The sequence below is a fragment of the Aythya marila genome, assembly GCF_965140915.1.
Source record: "Aythya marila genome assembly, chromosome: 11".
In the NCBI taxonomy this organism is placed as follows: domain Eukaryota; kingdom Metazoa; phylum Chordata; class Aves; order Anseriformes; family Anatidae; genus Aythya; species Aythya marila.
The window spans coordinates 10,402,574-10,415,660 of record NC_139052.1 but is presented as its reverse complement, the minus strand read 5'-3'; the positions used below and the strand labels follow the sequence as shown (position 1 = coordinate 10,415,660).

Here is a 13,087-nt window from a genome sequence, read left to right as displayed (position 1 = left end):
GCACCTTTTCAGTAATCAAATATAATTAAAAGAACCTTTAAAAGAGTCTAGAATGGATTTGATGACAGAAAGGGCATCTGGAGTGGGGAGGCTGATGACAGGCAGAGCTCTCCATGGAAAGTCACCATTTCTCTTCCTAAAGTCCTTATTTTTGGAGTCCACTCAGAATTCCAGAAAGCTGAGTCTTCTATTTTCCAAACACCAGTGCCAACTTGATAGCACAAACACTGCTGATACACAAGAATTTACAAGGCTGCATGGGCACAGAGGAGAAAAGTGAACTGAACAGTTCTGGCACAGCAATGTTTAGATAGGTGCTGTCACCATGAAGCTCTGCAGCTTTGGGAAATTCTCATAGACACAAGCTTCATTCAGCCAAATCTCTGCAACATCTGCCATGCACAGCTTCACGGAAACATGAGGACACACAATCATATTACACTGTGAAAAAAAAAAAAAAATCAAAAAAGACCCGTCACTGATGGACTCGGTCTTCCTAACAAAAGAAAAATGCTGCATCTCACAATGAAATATGTGCAGCCCACCCATCCTAAAAAAAAAAACAAGCATCTTGGCTAGTCCATGCTCTGCCACCAAGCATGGCTGTACCTGGCATTTTGAAGAGGAAATGAAAAACCTAATCCCATAAAGAAGTTTCTTTTGAAGTTTTGCATCAACAGTGCCTTCATATTCTGAAGCAGAGACACTTGCAGGTCTCTTATAAGCTTTGTGGGGTTCCAGGCTTATTCTATTAATATTTTTCTGTAATTCTGAATATACTCATCAACGTACCAACTCTTCAAAGGAATCCTGCTAAGCTCCAAACGTTAATGACCTGTGGTGACAATGAGTCTCATAAGCTAATGGTGCCTGGTATAAGTAGGTGCTTCCAGCAGTTTTGCTCCTTTCTACTTTATTAAGTGTCCTTATACGTCAGGACTGAGAATATTCATCCCATTTTTTGCATGCTATTAATTATTTTGTCTCCTTCCCACTTTTTCCCCTCTGTTATTTTCAGTCTGTTAAGTGTTCATAGTTAGTTGCAACTATGATATTTTCCTTTGTGCTTTTTTTTTTTTTTTTTTTTTTTTAACATCTTAGATAATGTCACGCCATTTGAAAACTTGGCCGTGGAACTCCATTCCTTTTCTCTCTATAATGGTCTGAAAAAGGCATCAGACAGTACCACCACTAGCACATGAGCTAATGAAACATCACTCAGCTCTTTGCTGTAATGAAATACTTTTTTCCTCTCATTAAGGTCTGCTCCACAAGGCTTCGCTATCTCGCATTTCTGCCAATTAACTGTTACCTCGCTGAAAATAAAGTGTTCCCTGCAAGCTCAACCCCAAACACGGCACGGCTTATCTGAAATAACCATCTTGGGAGTATCTCCACGAACACGCCAAAATTCATCCCAAGTAAAGACAGCTGGGGTGAAGTCACACATCATGACATGAAGAAGAGATCCGATGGCTTAGTGTTACCAGAAGGGAGAGATCTGCCAGCCCCATCAGCTACCCCTGGTCCTGGCTCCTCTCTCCTTTTCTGAACCCAGCACAAGGCTGGTGTTTGCTGGCCTTTTTTTGAACCAACTCGACTTAGCCAAAGGACACAAACCCAGCAGTGCCTCCGTTCCCAGACTCTCTCCAGGCTGGCTAATTGAGTCAGGACAGCCCCAGGGATGACAAAGATGTGAGAATAGCAAGCAGCAAGAGGCAAGTAACCTCAGCCCCTCTTCACATCATCCTCAGAGGGACTGCCGAACTGCAACCTCCTGCATTTTCATTGCATTGACTACGCAGGTCCAAAGACCCCCTGGTCTTTTCTGTACCTAGCAGATTTTCACAAGCCTGAATACTTCTGTTAGCAACTCTGACCTGAATTGCATAAGCGCTTTTCCAAGTAATCATCGGCTGATTTCACACGGACCTACAGCTGCACGTAATTATGCAGAATAAAAAGCATTTTGCAGATTGAGAATACATACAATTGCAATTTGGGCGTTCAGCATCCATCACAGAAAGGTTACAGTGTGCTTCCATGGCCACGTAACTGCCTGCATCTAAGAGCCACGTGCTGAGTTACTGGCACATAGCCATTTAAGAAAAGATATGATAGCACGTTATATCCTGTATAAGCTTGGAAATAAAAGTTTCAAAAAAATATTATCGCTACGCGGAGTTTTAGATCTAGGGACACTCACAGCCATGCAGAGGGACTAAAAGAACTGTTTGCATCCCAGGTCTTGCTGTCACCATAGAGACAATGCCACAGTGGCAGGAAACTGCCTGCCTTCCTTCTGTTGTGCTCCACCACCTCTGCTTGCAGGGATAGTCTAGGACACACCACCCAGTCCCTTTCAGGTCCTCTGGCTTTTAAGATGGTTATTTTCCACTTACAACGATGAATACACATTCAATTAACCAGAAGACATTTACTGACACTCATCAAACAAGCAGCTCCTAACAGCTTTCCAGACTTGAAGGAATTAAAGATTCGAGTTACTTGTTGCCCAAGAAGTTGTTTCACATCTTTCATTTCCCTTCTCTTTGGTGTTTTCGCATCAGATTTCTTCAGAAAGTGTAAATTAATTAATTAACTAACCCTTCAGGGATAAAAACTCCTTGGTCACAAATAGCTGACAACTATACAGGTCTGTTAAAACAAAGTCTTTTTGCAAAGTCATTGGCTTAAGTAACGCCAACAGTACTAAATGAATTGAAGGCATCATGGAAAAATCTGTTTTCTGGAAAGATGTAAAAGAGGATTCATTAACAGATGTATTTACTCTGATAACGAGTTTCTTTCTTCCTCTGATGAAGAACATGGAAAAAAACACTGAGACTCTGGTGAAAAACAGAGAAGCAGGTGACAGACGCCAGCACGATAAGCAGAACAAACGGGATGGAAAGAAGGTGGGGACGGGTGATGAGCTCCGATACGGGGCTTGACTCCGGCGCCACAGACAGGGGGAACAAGCTGAAGAATGCAGTGGTCGATCAGAGAGAGAAACACCAGTCAAGATGGATTTCAGAGAGGTAAAAGACTAGATTAGTCAAGGCACAAAGTAATTGTCTCGGAGCCCTGCAGTAAGCTGAGGTGGAAAAAAAACAACAGAATTCTTTGAATTATTCAGATAGAAGCAGGAAGACAGATGTGGCCCAGAAGGGCAGTTCTTTGTGCAGATTAAGCTTAAGATGATGCTCAGATTACACACATAAGGAAGAGTGATTTTTTTTTTTTTTGGCTAGCAGCCCCCAGGTTCTCCAAAAAAGCTTTGATTAAGTGCTTTGCTGGTGGACCTGCTGCATATTCCCTACCAGACATAAGTCAAGCTGCTTAGCATTCAGCATGTCTGTTGTTTTTTCTTTTGGATACCTGAAATGTGTCTTATGAAACTTTTCAACCTGCTGGGGAGGCTGCAAAAACACATGTAATGATAGATGAAGAAACAAAGTCTGGAATTGAGGGTAACATTAACTCTCAGAAGACATTACTTTTCTGCTACCATTAAAATCCCATTTTTCTCCATTTCATTTACATGCCTGTTGCAGTTCACCTTGTTAGGAAGGAGAACCATGGGGGCACTTGTGCAGCCACAGGGAAGGCAAACCTGAAGCAAAACACCACCCAAGGAATCAATGACTACTCTTGCTCCCGTAGCCAGATCTTCTCTTTTGAAAGGGTCCTCGCTGCCGTATTTTGTTTGCTCACTCAAGTGGAATTGGCCAGCTCACTGTTATCAAACACAGCGCTCGCCCTGCGCAGACACACCGTGGTTTCTCTGGAAATCCATTAACTGCTGCTGGCTATGTTAATACACAGGCTCGCCCCTGATAAAGACGTTAGCAGCTGTTTTGGGCAACGAACCTAGACCTTTGAACAAAACTACAGCCTTTTATGTCTGTGCAGCCTTTTCTTAGTTTATCTACAGCACAGAGCTTCTGAACCTTAGCGCTAGACCAAATTATGCAGTCATTTCAAACACTGCATTAAAATACCATCCAGCTGCTATAAAAGGAAAAATGAATGGTTCCAGGAGGCAGCTCCACAGCAGACAGCCCACTGTGGGTCTGAAGATAAGAGGCAGCTGCCAGAGGTAAATATAAGCATTATTTATGGATGTGGTGTCCTTGCTCATCTGAATTTCGACAGCCATTGGAGATGCAGACTGGATGTGTACAGGAAACTCGCTCCCCACAGGGCTCAGCTACACAGGGGGTCCAATCAAGCCCACGTTTGCCATTAGTTCCAAAAAAAGGACTGCAACTACAAAGCAGGGTTGCTTTTTACCTTGTAATAGCCTGAGGACAGGCACCTTGAACTGGGAACTCTGTTCACAGTCTTTCCACTCCTGGTTGCATCCCTGCTCAATAGGTGTTGCTGTCACACATCTTGTACCCACCTGTGTGACACAAGTAAGATGAAATCTGTACATGTTGGGAAGAACTTGCTCAGCTGAAAACAGCACCAGCAGCTGCTGGGGCATAGGAGGGCAGTGCTTTTGCTTTTTGCTGAAGTCTCACCTTCCTACTGAAGTTGAATAATTATATGTTAACCTGACTGAGATCCTCCAAGGCTACCCATCTTATGAAAAGAAGCACAGAGTTGACAAAGCCAGCATTTCTGCCTAACTGAAAAATGGCATGCAACTCTTAAAAATAAAGCCAACAAGAAATGTTGTAATAAAGAAGTACAATATGAATAAACACAGAGACAGTTGCAGCTGTCATCTTCAACGCCATGGGCTTCAGGCCACTGGGATCTCCTGTTATAAATTGTCATCACAAACACTGCTAGAGGACATTTTGCAATACCTTTTACTCAAGCGTCAAAAGATGTCAGAATAAAATATCAAGTTTTACTTAAATTACTGCAGAGATGAACAGAACAGGCTTACAAAAGGAGTCTGATATAAATTTAGAACTGTTATGAAGGAGAATGTTTCAAACGAGGAGCTGCCAACTGCTCGAACCACAGTTTCAAAAAAAGCCCTGAACCACACAACAGTGTTTCTAATCAGCGTACAATAACAATGCAGCGAGCAAGCATGCGGATGGGGAGGAATGCGGCATCGCTGCAAATCCAACAAAGGCATCCTCTTTGTGGGGCTGCAGCTTGGGACAATCGAAGAGAAAAGACTTCACTTTGTATAATAAAGCCCGATCTCAGCTCTGATGCTTCCAGGCTGGCTGCATCTCCTCTGCTCATCCAAGATTATTAAGGTGGGGTGGCAATGGTCACGGTGGGATCAGGAGGTTACAGACAGCACAGATCAGACTGCGATCAGACAGAGAGCATTTGCCATTTCACATACGGTATTTCCCATGTCGACTTGTCAGCCACACATATTCCAATGCTGTTTGATGGAAGAGATCAGCAAACACCAGCCCTTGTGCAGAGCTCACAGAGAAACAATTCCCAAACCTGGGCTGGAAGCACGTGGGAACCTCATCAAAGCTCAAAAACCCATTCAAAATGTAAGATCTCAAGGCTTTCTATGTATGAAAAACACTTATTTTAAATTAGAGCTCCCTCCTTATAACTCCTCTCCAATAACCAAAGCCTAAGAAGCACAAGACAACCAAGATCTGTACGTGCCTGGTCTGCAGCAGAGGACACACCACCTTGCTCACTGTGCCAGGGAATCTCATCAGCAGTACTGGAGGTAGATGCTCAGTGCTACCCCCAGAGACCCCAAATTTGCTATTTCCACACAACAGGTTTCAGGACAATTGATCTCACTTCTTAGAGTCCCTTCTTTCAGCGTAACGTTCGCTGAGTTTTTGCACTTCTTTTAGTGACTGCTGCTCTGTCCAGACATTTGGGTGCAGGCTGCACATATAAAATTCTTCAAAGCCTTACAAGGCACTTGGTAGATCCAAGCTGCTCTTCTTGATGGTGTAAAAGAGCAAGTATATGCCAAGATAACATTTTTACAGTCCTTTTTTGAGAGCCACTGCCGTATAGCCTTTTCCAGACAAATTCCACTGAATTCCACTAAAATTTTCAGACAATCAATGATCTATGAAAAAAGCATCAAGCATTTTAGCATCTGGAAAATAATGTAGCTGCTACACACATCATTGCTTTATCAGGAAAGACAGCTATGAGCTGTAGGAGTCGTGGTGGGACAGTCATGTCTGCAAATCCTCAAAACCTCAAGCACTCCATCCATTTGAGCCAACTGTAATGCTCTTTTGTAAAATATACAAAAGTAACTGGTCTCTTGGTTCCCACTAAGGCCAACTGTGCTGCTGGTCCAATTAGTCATGAGTGGGACGATCAGATAGCACTGTCCTGTGCAAAGCCCTAAAATGTCCCACAAATCCTACGCTTCCTTCCTCATTCAGACAGATTGGGATGTCTCCTCTCCTGCTCCCCAAGACAAGGAGGAGACCTCTTACTGCAGTGAGGTTGCAGTTAGAGCAGCTCAAATCCTGCTCTAGTGTACGGAGCAAAAGCCAGTCGGTGGTGAACCACAGAGCTCACTGGCAAATACATTTTGGCAGTCAGGGCGCTAATGCTGTAGGGACAGTGGACAGAAAGCACATGCAATGCCTGTCTTTTCTCGATGAAATTCATGGCTTCTTACTTAGTGATTCAGTCATGAGATTACTTTAGAGCATAATCATCATGTAATGAGCCACTGGAGTCTGATGCTCCTCTGTCTCCCCCCTCACCACACCCTGATTTTTTTTTTTTTTTTTTTTTTTTTTAAACCAGGTATTAGTAACAAACCTTTATCAATGAACACCTGAGATCTGTGAGCAGAGACATCACTAAGAACAAAGATACAATAAAAGCATATGTGTCCTTTGTTAGGAGAGATTCAAACTTTGCACAAGGGAAATAATTTCCAACATGAGAGGTTGGTTTCAGTTATGGAACTTGAACACAATCTCAAAAGGGGAAAAAGAACAACAACGCAGAAATCAAAATATTTACAGACGACCCTAAATACAACACATTAAGCATTTATCTACTTCCAACATAACAGACTGATCTCACGGACATTGCTCAAGGTGTTGCATGTTCACATACAACCATATGACAAGAAGGAACCAGCTTGGGCCACGCTCTACGCTCTTAAATTGAGGAACTCAAGAACAGTAGGTGCAGAAACAGCCAAAACAAGTCTTGCCACAGAACAGAGCTGATATACTTTGGAGGATATAAGAAGAAAACAGAAGTATTTCTGTTTACCAGCCACAGAATGTAATTCAGAATTCCTCGAAACCTCATATTTAGGAAAAACATAAATTTGCTGACATTGTAATCCAAGTCAGACCATAATAAAGAAGTTACTTCATGCAGTGCCATCCCAAAGCTAGCAGCAGCACTGACTACCCTTGGAACAAGCTGAGAGAGGCTGATTGAGTCATGGCCACCCCAAAGCACCATGCAAGGGCCGAGGACATGAGAGGTCTGCAAAAGCGATAATGGGAATTTTCTGCAGAGGATCTCCAGCTCCTCCCATACAGGACCCGTGACTAATGTAGGCACTTCAGAACCACGCCAAAAATGTCCTGGAGGTCTTAGATCACCTCTCTGTTGTGGGATGAATCAGTGCTGCAGTTTAGGGAATGATGTATGAAGACTACTACTTAACTCATATCACTCACATTCAGTGATGCACAACTCTGCTCTGGAGAACATTTACACAACTGTAAGTCATTAAAACAGTTAAACACAATCACAGAACAACGCGTAAATCTGCTTTCCAAGAACAGTGTAGAAGGTAAAGTCAACTGTTTTCTAGCTCCACACACATCAGCTTCTCCTACATTTAAATAAAGTAAGTAAATAAATAAATACTAAAAGAAACTCTAGCAGAGCTAAGAGTACGTTTCAAACTCATTTCAAAGCTTTGAAAACCATCCCAAGAGTTTTCCTTTTAAAAATAAACATCGTGTACAGACCTCTGCTAGTTTGTAGGGTAAGATGAGCTTCTCTCCTACTGTCACTGTCTTTCTGGTAACCAGGGCCTCAAAGAGCATTTCTTCTTTTACCTGAAAGAAAAATCTTGATGTTAACAATTATTCTAGGAATAAAAAAAAATAATAATCCATTCTGTTTCACCAGCCTTCACAAAGTTAATGTTCCATGCATAAGAATGAGCTAGATATTGGGAGAAGATAACTCAGCCCATAAATCCAGCATCAGAAAACAGACACCACAGTATTCAAGGGAACCTGATTTTCTGCATTCAGCCACCTCATTTCTAGCAAGTTCCCATTGGTCTCCTTTGTTCCTGCTGTAGCTCCTCCCTCCCATGCTTTTTCCCCCTTTGTTGGCAAAATAACTCAACTTTCTAGTGTTATCAAGATGACATAATACAAATTACTCTACAAACAAACCAAACAGTGTCACTGGTTTAAGAGATATATCTGGATGGGATTGGGTTTTAAATTCTTGTTTTGTTTTCCGTTTTTCATGGTGGGGAGAAGGGAGGAATTAGAAGGAGAAAGAAACCTTTTGAAAAGAAAAGCACCTGATATTTGCTCTGATATTCACACCTGATATTTAACTCCCTGAAGAAACCAGTTCCCAACCAGGCGACAACCACTTGCTAATCAGCCATTTGCAGGAAAGTCAGTTGTATAAACACAGACACTTGGGCAAACAGGTAAATGGTGCCAACAAATTAAACATTCCCTGCTACTAATTGTCAGGAGAAAGCCTCCTGCGCCCCAAGATTCAAGTTCCTGTTATTTTCATCTTCTTGAGAAATCCCAAAGCGTGTCCTGTCTACCAGAACAGATGATGATATGCTCATGCATAAGTTATACCTAAATACTTCGAGTTATTCACTCCTCTCTTTGCTAAATTTCAATGTCAAAACTGAAATTCTTCATCTTGGTGAAAACCTTTGAGCCAGGACTTAGCAGCTATACCTTGACCCAGAGATACTGCCATCGGAGGATATGTAACACAGGCTGTACAAGCTGACTGCCCTAACCAAACAGCCCAATGTGGACACCAGACCTGTTCACATCACCTCTGTGGAAAGTTAGAAGCACCAAATCCATATTTCTGAAACCATCCTAGGCCTTTTTTATTTTTATCTATTTTTAAACACAGGTACATCCATTTATGATTTGGCACTGATGATGCTAAACTTAGCAGCTGATGCACTTTGGCTTATTGGTTTAACCCAATAATGAGTGTTGAGAGCAATGCAAACAAGCCAGTTGAGCCTAAGCTCACAAACCATTGCAAAAATTATTCCACTCTGGACAAAAAAAAAAATATTTCTTTGTACCAGATGTACTGTCACAGGGTTTTCCCTGATACACTCCAATGAATTTGTATACAACTATTTTTTTCATGCAACACCCAGTAACAAAATCTTTTTGTGCCAGAGTGAGAAGTAGAAAACACCAAGTCACCGGGACACAGCCTTCACCTACCAACAAGTCCTTACCGTGAGGAATCAAACTTCAACACCTTGAGATTAATCTCACTTGTGCTCAGTAATACCCTAGAGCCCCCAGTTATTGCAATTTTATTTTGCCTTTCAAAACAAAGTGGGGGAAAAAAGTATCTTCTGGTTAGCCCGGAAATCCACAGCAAGTTTTCACATTTGGTTTCTATTCCTCTACATACAGCAAAATGGCAATTTGCTAGGCTCTCCAGCCAGAACGACTGATCATTTTCTGCATGTGCCACTAAAGCACAACCTAAATCGACCTAGTCCTCGTCTCGGCTCCAGGTCCCCACTCAGTTCTTCTTCAGTCCCAGGCTCCCGTCTCATTGAACGCAGTTGGGTTATTTGCTGACTCGAGCATGCAGCCAAAAGCAAAATGTGGACAATTTTTCAGCAGCTTGCAACTGCGGGACATCAGCTGACATCCCTCAATTGCAAAGCCTGGAACAAAAGTGAGTTTTACACCGTCCATTTTGCCGCATGAACAGCAAATGCGCTGAAGTAGGAACAAGGGAGGACTGCTGCAAACCCACAGCCTGCGTGCTGGCTTTTTTTTTTTTTTTTTTTTTTTGAAAAAAAAAAAGCAATAGGCAGAGGGGTATCAGATGGTTACTAATCAAAACAGTCCAATGCAATATTCTTGGTGCCCAGACTAAACAGCATGAATGCTTCCAAGTCTCAGATTTGTCAGTAAACATAGGCATTTTAAATGGTTTTAACAACTACCCGTACCCTTCGCCCTCCCCATCTGTCTGTGGTTCTCCATAGCTTCCTCTTCCCTGAGCTTTCTGGATGGGTAAGACCTGCAGATGTGTGTCCTACATCCCAACGCTGTTGATGATCTTTTCATGAGAAAACATACTTGGCAAGGATGGATATTCAGCTCCAGACGGGGATCCTCCAGGTCTCTGCCCACAGCTAATGCCCAGCAGAGCTTGGTCTGATTACTTCACTGCTGAGAGTCAATACCTGACAAGGAGCACTGCTGATTTGGCCAAATTTTAATCGAAGGTCAGAGCTTTAAGGTGTCTGATTCCTGATATCCATAGGAGCTTTCTAAAGATGAATTCAGCATACAGCAATGACTAAAGATGTCTGGTGCACATGGTTGCTGTTTCCAAAGCACGCATCCCAAGCTTCCTCTGGCATTCAATATGCATAATATACTAAAATGGAGACAAAACCAACCTAGGAGATGAGCAAAGAAGAAAACACAACTTATTCCTTTAGTTTGTTCCCTGGGAGTCATACTTTTGGGTTACGTTTCATGGACGTTTGCTTTCCGGTGCTAAAAGGGCAAGTCTCAAAAAAGCTACATGGGCTGTAGGAGTTCCTACCTTAATTACAGGGACAAAACACAGATGTTAGAGTTGAATGCCACATGCAAGTTGAACGGATGCTGGGATGGCTGGTTGACTAGACCTCTAAAACACAGTTAAGGATGACCTCCAACCCTGCCACTGCTGTAAATGTCAAGAGAGGGAGGCAGTAGGGACAGCAGGGACAGCCAGGCAGCCTCCCGCAAAGGCTGGACAGGAGCCCAGGCAGGCTGTGATTACTTCTCCTGTAATGCTAGGGTATTGTGTTATGAAGTAAAAGGAACCATTTCGAGCTTGAGAGCAAGAAATCTTATCTTTTTCTCTTTCCTTCTAGTTGCTTCCATATTTGAGAACAGGATTGAGATGCTCAGTGCTCGTTCGAAAGCTGCTTGGTATGGAACGTAAATACAGACAGTGCTAGGATGGACTTCATTTTCTATCAGCTCTTCCCGAGAAAGAGCAGAACTTTCTATTCTGACTTTCTTTCAAGCCAAGCTATCTGATTGGAGATCTGGCTCAGAGCTTCACAACCCCAAACTTAACCAGAGAAGGGATGCAGAAGAAAAGGCTGGATGCCATGCTGAGCGCAAAGCGCCTGCTGCCCCATAAACCTCACCTCCTTTTCCCTGCTCTGTTACATTCTGAGATGTCTATCACATGAGGAGCACGCTGTCTGTGGGATTCCTGTGCGCAGCCAAAGATAACTTTTTAGTAGAAAAAAAGCTTCAGCACAGTTTCCTGGGGAGGTAGATGTTGGCTGCAAAAGCCAACACGGTCAATGTAAAAGAGAATTCGCAAAACTAATTTTGGATAGCTCATAATTTATATTTACCACTATTTGCATTGAGTCTGGTTATCTAAGCCTAACGACTGAATATAAAACTATTCAGTGAAGACAGAATTTGTCTTCCTTATTCAGCGCTCTCCATGGAAATAATTTCCAGTATTAGTAAATGCACATAATTAAAACATTCTTGCTCTTCTAATGTAAAAAATAGTCAACTTTAGGGTGATCTAACACTCGATCATTTCTAATGGATGACTTTTGATAATTATTCTTAGGAATTCAGAAATCAGAAACATACCACAATAGTTTAATAAAACCACAGATCCTTGCCGACTTGCAGCCCAAAGATTCAGTTCAGCTACGAGTTCTGAACAAACAGCTCCTCAAGCTGAACTACAGCTCAGGGTGAATTACACATCCAAATACAAAACCCCTGCTGTTTTAAGTCCATGTTGCGAGGCTGGAGAATTTTTTTGTTTGGACTGATGGAAAGAGATGGATACCAATAAGCCCACAGAAGGAGCACTTCCAGGTTTTTCCCCAGAAGAGTTTTACACAATCCTCCATCGTTTCTGAAGAGGATTTCTCCCTCTGCCTGCAATAATTTCACTGCTTGCACAGACTTCCACGTCTGTTCAATCCATCAGGCAGAACTGACATCACGCTACAGCGCCGTATTTCAGCAAAGTTTAAACAAAGGCCGAGAAAAACCTGCCAAAACCCTCACATAATCCGCACGCTATGTCTATTCTTGAGGAAAGGAATCAGGGTCTTACTGTAAATGAAACAATGATCCACGGAGTCTGGCCAAAATCCTATATTGCAATTTGCTTTTTCAACAAATGCTGGTCTGAATGTTTTAATAAACTAAAAACATATTGGACTGGGCTGTCAGTATCTAAGAAAAATAAAATCCATCTCAGGTCATCAACTCCTCCCAGATTCCTTAAAAAATCTGCATATTAGCTTCATTTTATAGGATCAGAAGTCTCTTGATACAACAGAAGGATAGGTATCAGAAGAAAGAAAGAGAAAATGAGAAAAAGAGGGAGAAAAAGAAGGGTGCTGTTGCATTAACTACTGAAGGTTCCCCAATTGTCCTTAGAAACTCAAAGGCTCCATTCTTTCTAACGTAGAACAGCAAGCTCATGATACTTTTGGTCAGACTGGCCTTTGGAGGGGGGAAAACATGGCTAATTTCGCCTATTTGTTTCACTTCAGACACTCTGGTTGTTCTTCTCCCCAAGAAAGCAACCACTCCCTTGGTTATGTACATCAGGACCTCTGGATCCCTTCTTGGCAGCTCTCAGATACAACCAATTCAGTGCCCTTTCACCAAACCCAATTAGATTTTTCTCTTTTTTTCTCATCAAATCCTTGAATGGACAAATTGAGAAAGTCATTTAAAGAAAACAAAACAAAAACACACACACACACAGGATTTTTCTCTGTATCAGATCACAGAATAGATGGTTCCTTGCATCATTTTGCTACACCCCAGCCTGTCCTGTCAAGCACTCAGTGGCTGTATGAAAAGAAATTTAAGTA

The 13,087-nt window shown here is 42.3% G+C and overlaps 1 protein-coding gene across 11 annotated transcripts in view; it reads right to left on the bottom strand.

Annotated features, from left to right (window-relative positions):
• MYO9A (myosin IXA) overlaps positions 1 to 13,087 on the bottom strand; it is a 193,809-nt gene that overhangs the window by 90,959 nt on the left and 89,763 nt on the right. For all 11 annotated transcript variants that reach the window (XM_082769071.1, XM_082769067.1, XM_082769077.1 and 8 more), the window contains one exon: positions 7,926 to 8,015. In XM_082769071.1, coding sequence (XP_082625197.1) covers positions 7,926 to 8,015 — 90 coding nt within the window. The remainder of the gene's footprint in view (positions 1 to 7,925; positions 8,016 to 13,087) is intronic.